Source organism: Prinia subflava, chromosome 1 (assembly GCF_021018805.1).
Source record: "Prinia subflava isolate CZ2003 ecotype Zambia chromosome 1, Cam_Psub_1.2, whole genome shotgun sequence".
Classification (NCBI taxonomy): Eukaryota; Metazoa; Chordata; class Aves; order Passeriformes; family Cisticolidae; genus Prinia; species Prinia subflava.
This window is the reverse complement of record NC_086247.1, coordinates 151,284,854-151,302,477: the sequence shown is the minus strand read 5'-3', so window position 1 is coordinate 151,302,477 and position 17,624 is coordinate 151,284,854. Positions and strand designations below refer to the sequence as shown.

The 17,624-nt window shown below is 41.7% G+C and overlaps 1 protein-coding gene across 3 annotated transcripts in view; it reads right to left on the bottom strand.

Annotated features, from left to right (window-relative positions):
• Positions 1-16,233, bottom strand: part of NKTR (natural killer cell triggering receptor) — a 34,173-nt gene extending 17,940 nt beyond the window's left edge. Inside the window, exons 1-6 of one of the 3 annotated variants that reach the window (XM_063416948.1) lie at positions 16,195-16,233; positions 15,865-15,944; positions 7,726-7,800; positions 5,614-5,721; positions 5,004-5,048; positions 3,226-3,313 (exon numbers count right to left, since the gene is read on the bottom strand). In XM_063416948.1, the coding sequence (XP_063273018.1) occupies positions 3,226-3,313; positions 5,004-5,048; positions 5,614-5,721; positions 7,726-7,800; positions 15,865-15,922 (374 nt within the window). In that variant the 5' untranslated portion in view covers positions 15,923-15,944; positions 16,195-16,233. Of the gene's footprint in view, positions 1-3,225; positions 3,314-4,661; positions 4,690-5,003; positions 5,049-5,613; positions 5,722-7,725; positions 7,801-15,864; positions 16,143-16,194 lie in introns of those variants that run through there. The other 2 variants (XM_063416957.1, XM_063416967.1) reach the window with 2 other exon arrangements.
• Positions 16,234-17,624: the final 1,391 nt, after the last annotated feature.

The window sequence follows — 17,624 nt, the reverse complement described above, 5'->3', positions numbered from 1 at the left end:
GCAGGATTTCACAAATCTAAAGGGAATCTCTCTGGATGCTTTCTGCTGGACTGCAAAATGCTGTGTTCCTCCAGAGCAGGAAATGTTTCTCAGGCACACGAGAGCAGACTTGGCCTATTTCCAGCACATGTGCATGGAACTCACAATCCTCCCTCAGCTCCACGTTCACCTTCCCACCCAACTGTTGCTCAAGTAAGGGGGGAAAGAAAGGGGAGGGAAATTGTCTACAAGCATTAAACCCAGCACTTGTGACTCTTTCCACCTCTGCACTGTGCCACTCTCCACCAGTGCTTTAATTTCAGCCCATGCTCTTCCCTGAAGCTTCCTGACATCACTTCTGCTGCCTTTTCCATGCCCAGGTCTCATTGTTCCCATAAATCCTCCAAGCTCTTTCATGCCTGAGAAATTCCTGACTAATCTAAGAAAGTTGATGATTTTTAAGGATGGCTCAGATGCCTGTTTACATTAAGATGAGTCTGGCGATTCTATTTCAAGTAAAACTGACCATTTAAAATCACTTTTAACAACTTTTAGGCATTGCAGACTCTTGTTGTGCCTGGTTTGTTGGTGCAATATGCCAAAGAGACATTTGCTACCTGATTACTCCCTGTGAAGACTCATTACTCCAAATAAAACTTTTCTGTGGTGAGCAGGGAATTCTGATGAATTAACAATATTGTTATAACCAGGATCCTTGCTATTATTTTAGCCTTACTTGGATAAACTGTTATATAAAAGAAAATCATTTATTTGCACTCTTTATCTGCTACATTAGATGTGTGTAAGATATGGTTCTCATCTCTGAAAAGAAATGCAGAGCTCTAAAGAAGCTCAGATGAACTATTCCCCTTTCTATAAAATTAATCAATGCCATTAAATAGATACAAGTATTTAAAAAACATCTGAAAGCCACCCTTGAGTTTTGCCTAACACACACTTTTCAGGTTAAACATTTGAAGAATATTTTTTCCAATGATAAACTACAGAGACACTGAGTGTTACTCATAAAAAACCACATTTTAATTTTAGCTTAAAGTGCAAAGGAAGAAAATATTTTCTTACAGGAAAGCTCTATAGATGCACTGTATATTCCCTAATGGAATCAGACAAATGGCACCCAGCAAGAGTAACTGCTTTAATAAACTGCATTTGAAAGTGAAGGCAGAAAGTGCCTAGATAAAACCTTTAGGAGCTGTTTCCCACTTGGAATCCTGGTGCTGTTCCCTGGCTCCAGGGCAGGCTGGTGCCTTTCCAGACATCACAGACACCCCAGAAATCTGCGTGGGCAGGCAGGTGAGGCACGAGCTCCAGAGCAGCCTCATCCTGAGGGCCACAGGGGACACCCCAGGAGCCTCAAGCAGCTCTGGATCCCTGCAGGCAGCTCAGGTGAATCCAGCTCACGTGGGAAATTTTAGGTGTCTCACTCTGCCTCAGTTCCCACTGAACTCACACTTCTCCTTGCTGTGATTCTATGAAAAAACCCTGAATTTTTCAAGGAATCTGCGTCTTTCAGAATCCTCCAGTATTTGATGAAAGTGCTTTTAAACAGCTTTCATTTATTGTCCTGTATTGATTATAATTTAGTATATCCAACACAACCTTGGGTTGTTTGGGTGTGTGGGGAGAGCAAAAGTGTTTAAATCTGATTGAACAAGCTGGGCCTACCAAGCATCAGGGAAAGAAGATGACTTTGCAATCAAATGCAGGAGAGAAAAGAAACTTTAGAGCCCTCAAATGACAGCTGCTTGACTGATGTGACATCATTAGCTTTGCACGTTTAATGTTCAGATAAGCTTAAAAATGGAAAATTGAGGCAAGAGAACCCAAAGGCAAGTCATCAAGTGAAAAATAATGAACCAACGCCTTCAGAGAGCTTATTAAGCCGTGGAGTTGTATTTATATAAACTGTTTTCCATATTAATGGGCACACATATCCTTTCAGATTTAATGTAATGAAGCACAACATCTAAAATTTCCTTTGAAGGGAACACAAAACAAGCTTTTGAAACGATTTTATCTCTACGGAATGTCTGAACAGCAGGAACTGTGCAAGACTTTCTTTTAGGTTCCTGTGCATCTTCCATTTTTAGGACATTTTTTAGGAAAAGACCTAAAAATGTTTCTTATCTGAACTATATCATATCATACTGAAGATCTTTTTCAGGCAAAGAAAAAAAAACAACAAAGATTCTTGAGGACAATTTACTCCTTTACTGAAGACAGGGAAGCGCCATTCATTCTTATACCCCAAGAAAGATGGCAAAGAAAAAAAGACTTTTTCTAGTTAAGTAACTATGTTAAAATTTACTTTTGAAACCCCAGTGTTGTTTCACAAAGTATTTCTAGACTTAAGTTATCAACCTGCTCTTCCCAAATACAGTTAGACATTAACAGGAGGCAATTTTGAAAAGGGAGTTAACAAGAGGAATAATCACATCAAAGTTTAAAGCTTAAAAATACTGATAAATCAACCTAAAATACACCTGCTTTGTCCAGGAAACCCTCAATTATCAGACCTGAGTGTTTTACTTATGTGTTTTCTGTAATTTCTATAATTTAACAGAATGTGGTTACTAGAATGGCATTTTTGTAAAGGTAATGAAGGAAAAGTCTGGTTATCCACATGTAATTTACATAGTGTTGGTATATGCACAAGTTAACAGAATTATGCAGAATATGTCTCTAAAAAGCATGTCAGGAATAAACACTCAAAAAATTAATAATAGTAATCACCATAATCAAATTTAAAAAAAAAAAAAAAGGAAACAAAAGTCCCACTCATTCTCCTCCTGATAAAACAACAAAGAAAACACCCCCCATTAAAAGGAAATCATAAATAATCATTTTTTCTGAGCAAAACCATACAAACCAGCTCTAGATCTCACTCCCCCTTGAACACAACGCTCATCACTGTCATCCGCAGATAATCTGATGAGATTTGTGCACACACAAAGGCAAAGAATCTATTTTCTGGCCACTAAGAACTGAACATAAACCACAGTTTTGGGGGAAAAAGCCACAAAGGAGGTAGACCCACGGAGCACCAGCTTTAATCCAAATGAATGCCACAAGGAAATAGAGATTTCTACCTGCTGCAGGAGCCCCTGACTCCTAGCCAGGATCAGATGGATAACATGAACATGGAGAATTTAGCAATACCATCTTTCTCATGAACAGCGCTTCTCTGGGTGAGAAAAGCTCCACTGGGGGATCACATCTACTCACATGAAAAATTGGGAACCATTGGTATGTTTCCCTCGGTTTGCCATTGACAAAAGGAACGCTCTGTCATGTTTGAGAATAAAGTTTTCATCTGTTTGAAGAAAAAATATGTTTGTCAGATTTCCCCTGGCAAGGGAGGCAGGTTGTATTCTTAGTAACTTATGGATGCTCTAAGGAGAAATTCTGCTGCTGCTGGAGAAACGGGAACAGGTTGGAAAAACAACAAGCAGGTTTAAATAAGTCTCTTAAACTCAAATTAGTTGAGACAAAGCTTTGTTTCTTAAAGAAAAAGGTGCAGTTATAGTGCAAACATTTCTAATTAAAAATAATTCAAGTCATTATGAGTGTCTTCAATAAACATTTGATTATGGATTTAAATCCTGAATTATTTGGATAAGGACAAGGTTGGCAGAATTATTGACATTCTAAACCAATAATTAACATACATGATATTGTTATTTATTATTTATCTCCAGGTAGAAAGATCAGGAGAAAAAGCCATTTATTTCCCTGCTATGGCACACTAAAAGTTGCCACCTCTCCACCCAAAACTTTAAGTCTCAAAGCATAAAAGGAAAAAAACCCTTTCCATACCTGAATTTAAGTATAAAAACAATGAAGACTAAACATGCATTTCACATTACAGTGAATTAAAGAGGAGTTCTGGTTGTACAGCAGAATATAAAACCAGACCTTCTCAAGGTCATTTCCAAAGATAAAAATACTAATTTGAATGTACAAAGCTATTAATTTTTAAATCACATATCAAAACACAATTCTGCATATTTAGCACTCACTGTGAGAAACAAACCCTGAGTAACTTCTTAGTAAATGGATCTGCTCAAGCCTTTCCTTGACTAAAGTTAATACTCCCACATCAAACTACGTCTCTTTTTTAAGAGAAACTTAATTTCATGCATCTAACCAGAGCTACTTGTAACACACACAGAAGCAGAGGCTGTAAATAAATATATTTACTGTCTTAACACTTGAATATCACACTAACCACCTGCTTTTTTCAAGTAATAATTGTATGTCTTTAAACAAGCAATTTATAAACTCACCATTTTCCTTCCAACAGATTTTTACAAGAGGTAATTGTACATTTATTTACCAATTCTTTGCAAGGAAAATGACTTGTGTAGCATATAAATAAAGTCAGAAATGAACCCTAAGCATACAAACCTTGAGTAGGGACGGGGAGGAAAAGAGACATTAACAAAAGAAGAAATCACTGTTTAGAGCTGGAATTATGTAGATTCTCTCTCAGAATAAGTCATTAACCCTCAGAAAGGTTAGACACAGAACTCTTCAATTCTCCAAGCAACACAGATACCCATCTACAAAGGGACTTAGCAGTTGTCTATATATTTATATTTATATCTAGGGAGGGCACAAAACAGAGTTTGAATTTGTGTTACTGAGCTTTTGTCTCTTACCTTTTCATTTTGCAAAAGACCACATTCTCTATAAACAAAAGAATATGTTGACAGTTTTAGGCAGGAAGATAGGAGTTTATTCATGAATAAAGTTGCCTAGCCTCCATGCTGAAAGTCATGTTTAACCAATTATGTTAGCCTTAATTAATTGTCAATTTAAGTTAAATATTAACAAAAAAAAATTATCTGAAAGTCATGCACATAAAAGGAATTGTCATGCAACATTAGTTTCATGCAAAAGGTGATCTATGAGTGGACCTGTTTTCATTAAGTAGTTTGGGAATCAAGACTTGTTTATCTCAGAACTGAACAAAGAATCTGCAAAGACATATTTGCTCTTACCTTTAAAATAGCCACCATAAATAGATTCACCTCCTTTTCCATTACCTACACATTAAAAAGCAGCAATTAAAACTTTTTGTTTCATTTATACAGAAGCTGTGCAGAACATTTCAGGATTTCAGGACACAGTGAAAACAGACATTTTATAAGGACAAGTATTTCAGGAAAGGAATCAAAAATCCTGGAAAACTCCTTCTGGAGACTTTTGAAACATTTCTAGCTCGTTCAATGCTTTGTTATGAATTTTAAACTTAATCAGAGAGTTATATTCCTGTACCAACAGAACATCACCAGTGTTGCCTCCACTGCAGCCACAGAAGTGAAAAGCAGTTAGGACTAGAGTTTGGAGTTCAATTGTTTTAATAAGATGGAATATCATAAAACCCTCCAGTGAGGAGTTTTTAACACACTTTTCTAAGCAAATATTACATCAGTTGCAACATTTTGGAACTTCAAAAATTAACAAATGAAATGAATTAACAATGAAACGGGTGATCACAGTAAATGAAGTGTTTTTATGGCATTTTAATAGAAGTTATATATTATGAACACATAAATGAGAACATTCCTGTTCCATTTTAAACGTGGCAGTTTTAAAAGCCCATTTTACCTTCGCTGAAGTCCCCACCCTGAATCATGAAGTTTTTAACCACACGGTGGAATGTGGTGCCTTTGTAGCACAGCTTCTTTCCAGTTGTTTTGCCAATTCCTTTTTCACCTGCAAGAAGGTGGAACAAAAAGGATCTACAGATTGTCACTGATCAAATCCCAAAGGGGGTGTTTACAATGGGACTCTGAGATGAAAATTGTTTCTTAAAAAAATTTCCTCCCCATTTCATGAAGGAGTGTGTAAATCTACTCAGGATGACTGATAAAAAACCAAGAGTTCAGGATAATGGTGGGTTCAAGTATATTCTGTGGGTACAGCTACTCCTATGCAGGTTCCAGAATCCTTTTCAAACCATTATCTGGATGTGCCAGATAATTCCCAGAAAAAGCCAGGAAAACAGGTTTCAACTCAGTTTCAATGTGATGAAACCTGCAGAAGTGGGATTGAGCTACTCCAAGTTCCCACACCTTCAGCAATCCCTGCACAGTGTCAGGCCAGCCCTTTACACCTGCAGATCAGCTGGACTGGTGATTTCTGGGTTAGTGGTCCCAGAACCCCAGGTTTCATCAGCATTCTTCCAAAATTCAGGAGAGAAGCTGCCCTGGGCTGCTGGATGAGGTCACAGTGACTGGCAGGGCTGAGGTTCATGAGGGATTTGTACTGGGAGCTGGCAGAATGCAGCAATTAAGAGTAAAACTCCCTCATTATTCACATGTCCAGGAGATGCTGTGTACTGAAACACAAATCAACAGGATAAATACCAGGACAAATAACCCAGTGTTCAGTTTCATCCCATCACTGCTTATGGAATAGACATTTGACACTGGGTTAGAGGACATTTCACCAAATATTCTGCACTCTCAGAAATGCAGGTGTACTCATCACCCAGAGCCAAAACTCTCCTGCTGCAATCTATTACAGTGCCACCCCAAATTAACTGACAACTCAATCATCCCAAATTTGCCATTCCAAGCCCCTCACTGCCAGGATGAGGGCAAAGGGCAGATGGTGGCACAAAAGCCACTCAGGGCACTGCTGTTTATCATCCTTCACCCATGGAATAAAAGCTATTTACCTGGCTCTCCACACCCATAATCCCAATCCATGCCTCCTCCTACCCCATTTTTGTTTTCCACGTGAGTTATGCAAGCAAAGCTGTTTGTTACAGGGATGGACACATTCCTCCCCAAATGCCTTCTTTGCCACAGCACTGAAAATCTCTCATCAAACACCACCATGGAATATCTGCCTGTGTGTTTGGGGATGTTTCAGGATGTCCCTCAGGGCTGTGGAAAATCCCCTCAGAGAATGGGATCATGCATGGGATTTGGGCTGCTACACTGAGCTGGGAGCTTTGGCTGTGGCCAGAAGTCACAGTTCCTTTTCTCAGTCCCCTTTCCAGTTCTGCCAGTACTTTCCCAGCCAGGTAAAAGACACAGCAGTTGCTCCCCTGGCAAGAGCTGCAGCACCTCCCTGAGCTCAGACCCTTTTCCACAACAACAGTACAGTGCCCACGAGCTCAGCTTCTCTTTTGTTTCAGGCCAAACACCAGCCTTGTTCTTTTTGCTCTGGACATGCATGAGTTTTGTCTGGAAAAGAAAAATCATTGTCTTTGAGCCCCATCTGCTCACACTGCAAATCCCTTGGGAATGGGATGGCAGAGGAGAGGCAGCTGCCCTGCAGACACCTGGACTGGCAGCTCAGTGTGTCCCATTTTCAATCTGGTGCCAAGGGCAGCCCGTTGAGGTCAGGAGGGAATCAGCTCCTGACAAAGCACCACGGCAGAACTCTGCTTGTTCCATAGGTGGGCAGCATCTGCTGGAGTTTCAAAGCAGGAACCTCTCTGTGTCTGGGCAGAAAGGACCTTTCCAGGGGCCAAATCTACTTCTGACAGCAATGCCAGAATCGCCCTGTCCTCCTCCATCTGCCAAAAACACCCCGGCCTGAGGATGGCTTTATGCAGATGATATGGTCCAGGATGGGACAGCATCCCCTCTATTATAATTTACCTCCTCAGGTGGGCACAGGCCTTGCATCTGGCTGTGGTTTGTACTTGGATGAACAAATAATTATTGTAAGCAACACTAAAAATCTGAAATATCAGATACATACCCGAGCACAGGCAGAGGAAGTTTTTACAAGTCTTCGGACAAATGTCTGAGAAGAGCTGAAACATAATTCGACCAACTAGAAAATAATTTAAAAATAATAATTAGAGTTTTAGAATTGTTTGGAATAAGAAAATCTGCATATAAATCAATCTGTATGTTCTAAAAATGTAATTTTCTGAAAAAAGGTTATTTTATCAAGCAGAATAAGAGAACACCTTAACCATGCATATATTAAAACACAGAGCAAGAAAGAAGAATAACATAATTGTAAAAAAAATTACATTAATTAATATCATTCCATCCAATTTATCAGAAGTCCTAAAGATTCCATTGTGATTTGAGCCTGGAAAGCCAAGCTGATTCACTAAAATAGTTTAATCATGTCAGATCTTTTCCATTTTGAGAATGATTTCCCATAAATACAGCTCCTCAGAGAGCTGGAGCAATTCCCTCCCCAATTACTGTGTTTATACAAATACATTAATAATCACATTTCCACAGTTCTCCCTGTGATCATTACCTACAAAATCCAACTGGCTTAGCTCCATATTGTGCTGAGGATTACAGCTGCACTGGCACTCTTGGCCTGAAATGCTTTAGTTTAAAAAACCCAGATGAACCAAACAGGGAGGATGAAAGGCAGGCAGGAGTCGTGCTCCACTTGTAAGGTACTATAAACCAAATAATTTCTCTTTCCTACTGGTGGTAATTGTGGAATGTACCTTCCAAATCTATTAAAATACTGCTAAAAAGTGGTTGAATATGAAGAAAACTGTTTTAAAACTGATTTACATTATCTACTTTATTTTCCAAGATACTGGGATGTATAGTACTAAAAAAAAATCCACAACAAACCGCTCCCAAATGTATGAAATCTTTAAAAAATACATAATTAATGACGAAAAAATTGGTATCTCTGTGGGTTGTAAAATAGAACACAGAAGCCTCACTGTTGGGCAGGATTACAAGGAGACCAGTATAAATCTGTCAATGAGCACTACACTCTAGTGGTGCACAGTGGTAAAACTTCATCATTTAAAAAAGTAACTACTCCAGGAATAACTTCTCTTTTCTGCCCTTTAAAGAAAAAGAAATTTTAAGTTCAAATGTATTTCATTTAATACTTAGTCACCAGAAAAATTTTGAGAGGCTCCTCAGAAACTGCATTCAATTTGAAAGTGCTGTCCAAATATATATAATTATATGATGGTGAATTGTTAGTTCAGAAAGGAAGAAATAAAATGACAGCAGCAGTACCTGATAATCTTAGATAAAATTCAAGATGCCTTGAGCTGTTGAAAGGTCTGTATCTCATTAACTGTTCTCTAAGCATTCATCACTACAGCAGGAAAATGCAAAGGAAATGGGTAGAGAGAGAGTCCAAAGAATGAAGAAATAGGGAATATTCAAAGATCCCCCATCAAACAGCACTTCTGTAACTACCACTATGACATGATGGCTATCTGCAAGTGAAAAAAGCATTCTAAGCTGCGAGGGTTGAGGATTCCTACAAGGAACACAACAGAGTAGACAGTTTAGTAGAAGAATTATCAATTTTCATTACAGCCCAGGAATTCAGGAGAAAACAAATCCCATTCCTCTGCTGCAAAAGCACCAAACCAAACAGCGACCGAGTGCTTCAGAGAGCCACGTCCAGATTTTACAGAACCATGGCAGAGAACCCCAGAATGGTTTGGATTGGAAGGGACTTTAAAGATCATCCAGTTCCAGCTGCACTGCCATAGCAGGGACACCTTTCAGGTTGCTCCAAGCCCTGTCCAGCCTGGCCTTGGACACTTCCAGGGATCCAGGGGCAGCCACAGCTGCTCTGGGAACCTGTGCCAGGCCCCAGCACCCTCACAGGGAGGAATTCCTGCCTAATATTCATATAAACCCATCCTCCTCCTGTTTGACAGCAATCCCCCTCATGCCATTGCTCCATGCCCATGCGAGTCCCTCTACAGCTCTCTTGGGGACCCTCCAGGTCCTGGGAGAGACTCCAAGGTCTCCCTGGAGCCTTCTCTTCTCCAGGCTGAACAGCCCCAGCTGTCTCTGTGTCAGGAGATTCCTCCTGCATTCACTGTGTGAAATAACACACGACACTTTCCAGGGAAAAAGCTGTCACTACCCTCACTCTGCTCTCCAGCCCAGCTGCTGCCTCACCAAGGTGCAGCTGCCAAGGAACTGAGAGCTGCTCCCTGCAGGCTCCAGAAGGGACTCCTACCCTGAGGCATAAATTGTAGCATTTTGCTGCAAGCCTAATTTCAAACCCACCACATTCTGCTCCTGAAGCAGACACCACCACTGAGGTGTTCCACTGGAAGAACTCTCTTATGTTCCTGCAGATGACGAGGCAGAAGATGGAAAGAGACAGTCATAACTGAGGTATCAGTTCCAGCAGTATTTTTCACCAGTGCTTTGTCAATAACAAAGTCTGCCAGGTGCTCATAAAATCAAAGAGTGATTTTCTGGAAGGGATCTTAAATCATCCAGTTCCACTAGAGCATGTTACTCCATGCCCCATCCAGCCTGGTCTTTTTATACCCTTTAATCCTACAAATTGTACTGCACACATCTCCAACATCCAAAGATCACAGATGCAGTTTATGAGGTAAGGGCTGTCTCCTCCATAAAACCTGGAGCACTGCTTACCCAGCTCCATGCAGCCACAGCAAACTCCTGAGACACGAACCACACGCTGTGTATCCATCTGCTGGGTTACTGGCTGCATTTGACTGCAGCTGCATGAATACCATTATTGCTGAAAGGTTGGATTTTCCACTGACAAACAGGCAAAGGAATGTGCCAGAGAAAGATCAAACCCATTTTCACACCTTGGGCAAAGAGGCATGGAAGAACAGCTGCTAAGAAAAAAATTAATAAAAGTATGCATGATTAAAACCTATGAATCTCTCTTGCCTCATCCCTCACAAATAAAGAAAAATCTCATTTTAAACTCAGACCTGAGGTATATGCTGATATAACACAGACTAAAAAAGCATTTGAGATGCTACTTGGTTCCTCAGATTTAGACACCTCTTCTCTGAAATGATCCACATTCACTGCAGAGAATTTCCAGTGCTTTCTTCTGCTTCATTGCCCCAATGCAAAGGTTAAGTGATCTGATGAGGGAACAAGCTCTCTGTGACTAACCATAATATTTGAACAGCAAATTAAAATAAACAAACAAAAATCACTAAAAAACCCAGCCAAGCAGGCAAAAGCTGCTCACAAACCTACCCAGAGTCCTCAGGTGGCTTTGACCAAGAAATGAGCCTGCACAGACACCTCAATTCCAGGCTAAAGTCTAAACTGCTGGGATTACTGCTGCCTATTATTTACGAAACAATAATTTGATAAAGTATTAATTGTAAGCAATTAATTTGAACTTCTTTTTTAAAGAACCGGAGTAAGTGGTGAAAGCAAGTGGTGTAGGTACATTACACACAGCAGGTGATGCCCATATAAAACCTAAGCTGTTTGGGAATTTGATAAAGTGCTCTCTGCAGCTAATGAGCTGTCCCAACTAGAGAAACCAGAAGGCAAAATGACCAAAAAATAACCCAATTTCAGAACTCTGTCTCCAAAGGAAAAGATGATTTTTTAATTTTGTTTTTGAACTCCCTAACAATTTTCTGGCTGAGGAAGCACTAGTACTTGATTCAAATTAAGTGGTAGAAACTCAGGGTAGGAATAGCCATGCTAGGAGTAAGCATAGCTAAATAAGGGCTCCTTCTAGCAAAGTTTATTTCAAAAATCATTGATTTCCAATGTGTATTGTTTCAAAGGAAAATCCTTCAATTTAGCTGCTTAACTTTTTGGAAAAAAAACCCTTGAGAGCCAAACACACATTGTTTCAAGTTATTTTCCAAGTAATGTGAACTGTTTTGCTACTTTTTATTACCACACAGGTATCAAGTTCAGCTACACAATCCCCCAAAAATTTGGTTTTATTCAAAATTGTACTTGCTGGATTTTATATTTTCTCAGTTTCTTCAGAGCAAACCAAACCAGAGGTCCTTTTCCCCAGCTCATCAGCAGGAATATCCTGCTGAAGGAGAAAGCAGGGATTACAACCAGTGAGACAATGATGCACAGCCCAGGACGGCTGCCAAAGGCCCAGAGGCTCAGACAGATTTCCATACAAGTTTAAATAACAGCTCACTAAAAGGACTCTATTTGAATTTTATTAATTTGTTTATCCTGAAATCTGTGACTGCTAAGGCACATGAATTTTAAAAAAACTGCTTCAAAGGAGAAATGTGGCTACATTTTTCAAGGAAATAAAACCTTAGTGTGGAACAAGAATGGGTTTTATTAAAAATACAAGTTTCAGGAATGGATGCCCCAGTTCCCCTGAGCAGGATCAGATTAACACTTGGTTAACACCTCCCTGCCCCACCTGCTCTCTTTGCAAGGAAAATCTCCATCAGTTCTCTCCCCGTCTCTCTCAGCCCATTCCTCCACAAATACCACCTGAAGTTCCATTTCTTTCCTCCTTGGTCTCCACAACCCCAAACTTCTTTCAGTCCTGCACACACCGAACACTCCCTGGGCTCGGTTTCCCAGGGATCTGGGAGTGAGAGGCAGCCCTTGGCCTTCTCCTGGCAGAAGAGACTGATCAGTTTTTCTTTACTGACCCAGCTTGTTCCAGACCCCAAGGTGAGATATCAGGATATTTCACTCTGCACTGACAACAATCCCACATGATTATTCTGAATAATTTTTTCATTGAATCAATTCCTTTCAAATTTCCATCTTATCACCCCTGAGAGGGGTTTTCTCCATAAGGGATCCCCCCCTTGGCTCCTGCTTTCCCACACACAGTGGTTGCCCATGAATTCAGGGACAGCCAAAGTTCTGGGTTCTATCTTCTGCCAATATACAACTTTTTTCCTTCTAAAGACTAAAAGTTAATGTGGAGCCACTTGAGAACAGTTTCTGCCTTTAGGAAAGGTAAAAAAAATCCACAAGGCATCACTTGGGTCTATTACTGGAGGCACAACAGAATGACTACTGCAGGAGAGCTCATTTCACATAAATTCATAGCAGCTGAAATCCCAAAATACACCAAACTTCAGGCTAAAGTGACTAGAAAAAGTGAAGTAAGGAACGACCAGCCTGGCTGTTCTGGGAAGGGACACACTCCAGGAATGAAAGAAACTGAGGTGGAACAAATCAATGAGCCAGGGGTCAAACAGAAGACAGGAGAAATAAAAAGAAGAAGAAAAAAAGAGATTTGATGAATTATTCTATGAATAAGAATGGAACAAAGCAGAACTGAGTAAATTTACCAAACTTTACGATGGATGAAGCCAGTCAGGGGGGGTGGGGTGAGGGGAGATGAGGGAAGAAGATCTTGGATGGCCACAGGAACTGCTACAGCAGCCAAGTGCATCTGTGACATCCTAGTGGGACATCTGTTCCAATTAGCACGGTACCTGAAAGGATGCAGCTTCACACAGATTTTGCCTCACAGAGTAAAGACAGAATTATTTAAATAGGCATCTGCTGCCATCCCAAAATTCTTGGAATACTGGAAGCAGTTTAATCCTGTGTGCACACTCCGTGTGCCCAAATCCACTGGTGAGGGGCCCAAAAGAAGGGAGATGCAGTTTGTGCCAGTATCAAAATAAATGCTTCTTCCTGATTTGTTTTCCATTCGCCCTTTAAAAATTATGAGCCACAACCTGCATTCATCATAAAAAAAATGCTTAACAGGCAACTTATTTAAAAGCAGACTAAATTTAGCTTTAAAAACCACCAAGCCAACAAAGTTTGCCCCAATGCAAGAGGCAAGTACAAGCTGGCACCGAGTTTTATTCCAGGATGCCGTGGCTGTTATAAAATATGGACACAAAAGCTGTAAAAAGCTTCTGGAAGCACAGCCAAAGCAGAGATATTCACTCCTGCATTTTCCAAGGGGCATTATTAGAGTAAAACTGGCCTGATTTAATTGCTACAGGTATCCTGGCACACCCTGGGCAAGCAGAGCCTGGCACGGGAGAGCCAAGATTCGGCAGCTGCGTGGGGGGAACGTTTTTGGACTCGCAGCAACCTACGGAGTAAAAAACAACACAGTTTTGTGTTCTGCAGGCAAAAAAGCTGCTTCCAGTGCTGCAAGAGGCGCATCCCCTTCTCTCTGCATTTTGTGGGGATCTTGGTTCAGCTTTGCAGTGCACACAAGGTGGGGGCAAGGCCCTTTTTCTTGGCTAGCAATAAAATGCAGGGCTGTGCTGCTCCCCACAACTCCTAAAATTAAATGAGCATTTCAGCTTATTTATTGAAGTCAAAATAAGCAAAACGCTCATTTGGAAATCTGCTGGCAGCTTAAAAGTTAAAATGAATACCTCACTAGTGCCAGCAGGTGAGCACATCTCTCAGAGTTAGTGCTTGGTGTCAGCTGGAAGCACTGATTTACCACTTGATTCAGCTTTTGAAGGTCATCTTAGAGCTAAGAGAGCAACGTTTAAGCTTTTTAAATATATCCTTAAACCCCAAGACAGAGTTGCACAGTGAATTAATAAACAGGCACCAGAATAAAGTAGCACACCCAGACAACACGCAGGTCCCAACAGCAACATTTTACAAACTGGCATTTTTTCCTGCAAAAATCCAATGAAACCAGCAGGGCTCCAAGTCTGATGTGGAGCTGGGAGATTTCTGTTACTCTCCAGAGAAAATAAATGCAGACAGACACAAACAGAGCCAAAGCCCTGGGAGTGCTCCAGGTAACCCAAGCTCTGCAGCACCAAGAACACCAACGCTGCAATTCCTCCCTGACAGCTCCATCAGTCACCAAAGCCAACAGGGCTGGGGGAAAACAAGGCAATCCACTCTCACTCGGGGCAGGAGGAGAGATTAGGAAATGGGAGCAGAGAAAGCAGCACAGGGAGATCCTTCAGATGGATTCAGAACAAAAAAAAACCACCCCACACTAAACCTAGAAAGATCAACAGCAAATGAGATTGAGAATGAATGGTCTTTGCTCTAAATCAAGCCCACCATTCCTGGAAACCCACTCGACCTGAAACAGTTTTAGGGGTCTCATTCCATAGAAAATTCCACCCGAAATTCAAGCAAAGGAACATGTTAAAACTTCATTTACATCACCACTTATTCACCTCATTGGAAGTATTCAGAAAACACAGTGTCAATCAAAATAACTCAGAGAGGAGTTACAACAGCAACAGATTTATAGAAACACCCTATCAGGTCTCTGAAGTTAGAACAGAACCTCTCCTGAAATTGTGGTGAAAATAAAACGCCAAAAGGGTTTCAGTTGCATCTGAATGAGGCTGAAATTTGGAATCTCTGAGATACAAGCTCTTAATTCAAAGGTTTTCAGAGAAACATTGAAGCAGAAAATGAAAGTGAAAGCGTAATGAAGCCATCACATACATTCATTTTTCTAGAGACAAGTGGTAGCAAGATAAAGCACGGAGTATGTGTGAGACAACTAATATGCATTGATAAATGCGTGTTCAAAGAGATGGAAGAGAAAATCTCCACTCCCATCTTTACAGAGAGGGGGAAAACACAAGAGGGAACCAAGCTGCTGTTCAGCATCAAAACTCACAGCCTACCGCTTCTGGGCATTACACTTGTATAGGGAAAACATGAGTTAAAAGATGGATTTATTTTAATTATTGAATTTTTTTAACAGGCCAGCTGGTGAGGTGTTCTGTGCTTCTATGACTGAATGCCCAGTTCTTCCTTTACCTTCAGGACGAGGAAAGATTTAGCCCAGGTGACCTCCTAAGTTCCTTCCCAATTTTAATGACTGTATCATTAAAAATATTTATAGGAGTAAATATCCAGTCTCCTCACAGCCTGCCCCGATTTTCCACAGTTTATAGAAGTGACATAACAAAGGTATAATACAAAAGGTATTATAGATCACCAGACGGCTTTTTACCTTCAGAACAGCGCTTTTCAGCCCTGCTGAACCTTTATATTCATGTGTGCAAATAAAAATCGATCTCAAGGGAGAATGAGGAGCATCCAGCACCCCAGAAAACATCCGAAGTTATTAAAAAGTAACTCAGAAATAACGCATCAATGGCCAAACTCGCTGCTAGCGGCTTGGGCCCATTATGCCGGCAAAAACGTGATTTAAAAGCCCCAAGCACAGCCTTACCTGGCTCCCTGTTGATCTCTATCTCGAAGAAGCACTGGGGCCGGTCCTGCACCCCCATGGCCGCCCCTCGGCCTCGCCACCTGGACACAAAGCAGAGAAGGAGCCCCCACGGTCCCTCCCTCCGTCCCTCCCTCCTCACCCCGGGGTTCAATTACAGCGGGGCGGCTCCGCCTCAGCCCCGACCCCGGCGGCGGGGGAAACTCGCTCTGAGGGGAAGCGGTTCCTGCCGCCAACACGCAAGCCGGGCTCGGTGCCGTCAGCGCGGCCCATCCCCTCCTTCCAGCCGCTTCCCATCCTTCCCCATCCCTCCCGTCTCCCGGGGTGTTTTACCTGGCGGCTCCAGCGCTTTGTCCCCTCACGGAGCGCCCCCCTCAGCCCCCGCTGCCCCCCCGCCCCGCCGCCAGGCGGCGCCGCCGCCCCCGGCCGCCATTACCCGCCCGGCCCCAATGGCCGCGCCAGGCCCCGCCCCTGCCCGCCCTGCCCGCCGCGCTTTCCCGCCCTCTGCGTGAGGGGCCGGGGGGGGCGGTGCCGTGAGGGGGCGCGTGACCGAGCTCCCCCGTGCCGCGTTTGAAATTATGCATGTTTAAATAATAATGATGATAATAGTGTGAAAAATAAATCCAACTCTTAACTCATACTTTGCCGGGATGGAGGGGGGGCGGGGAGTGGCACCATGAGAGGAAGGGGGCTCCGCTCTCTCCTAGACATGGCGTGACCGAGCTTCCCCGTTGCTGCGTTTAAAACGATGAATGTTTAAAAAAACGAAAAAAATCCAGCTCTTAACTCATGCTTTCCCCCTATGGGAGGTGTAATTGCCTGTAAGTGGCAGGCTGTGAGTTTTAATCCTGGAAATAGCGGCTCGATTCCCTGTGGTGTTTTTCCCCTCTCTGCAAAAATGGGAGTGGAAATTTGCTTGCCCACCTCTTTGAACGCGGCTCGGGGAGGAGGACGGGGCTTTCCAGAATGCATAACGAGAATAAATAGCATCATAAATAACCTTTGCCGAATAAATACAGTGAATAAATAACAGAGTAAATAACCTTTACAGAATAAATAACTCTCATGGTGCGAGTGCCTCACTTCCCTGACCCTTCACCCTTATGGCTGTGCTGAGGGACCCCTCCAGTTCCTTCATCTCTTCAATTTGACGTGTCTATGACAACTCTCCATGAAGGAAAAATGTTTTTGCGAGTATAAATAAGCCCTCAGAAGATTATGGATGGAAAATGTTCATTGCAATGCATTTCTCCTTGCCCCTCAGGATGAGAAGGTGGCTGCTGCCAGCCCAAGATCATCCTGCCCCTTGCTCAGTCTCAGCATTGCAATGTCTTAGAAACTAAAAAAAAATTAAGCCAAATACATTTTAATGATTGCAGCAAGCCATAGGTTATTTATTCCGCGTTGGGGATGTTGGACCATGCTGGAGTGTGGAAGTGGTAACGAGAAATTGAAGCGTCAAACTGTTTAGGAAGGAGTATTAAAACTGTAAATCCTCAGCCTAACACATCCTTCAGGCCATGTCACTTCACACCAAGGATATCCAGAAGCTTAAAACAGTTTGTTTTATTAATTTAATTGATATAAATACTCTTGTAACAGTACCTTTAGTAATTCCAGAAAGAAGTTTTGTTTCTTTCTAAACAGGAAGGATACTTAGTCCTTGGCACTCTAAAAGCAAATTATTTCCAATGTTTCTCAAAAGTTGTACAAACTAGAACTCTGCGGTAATTTTACCTGGCAGCAGTATCTGCAATTACGTC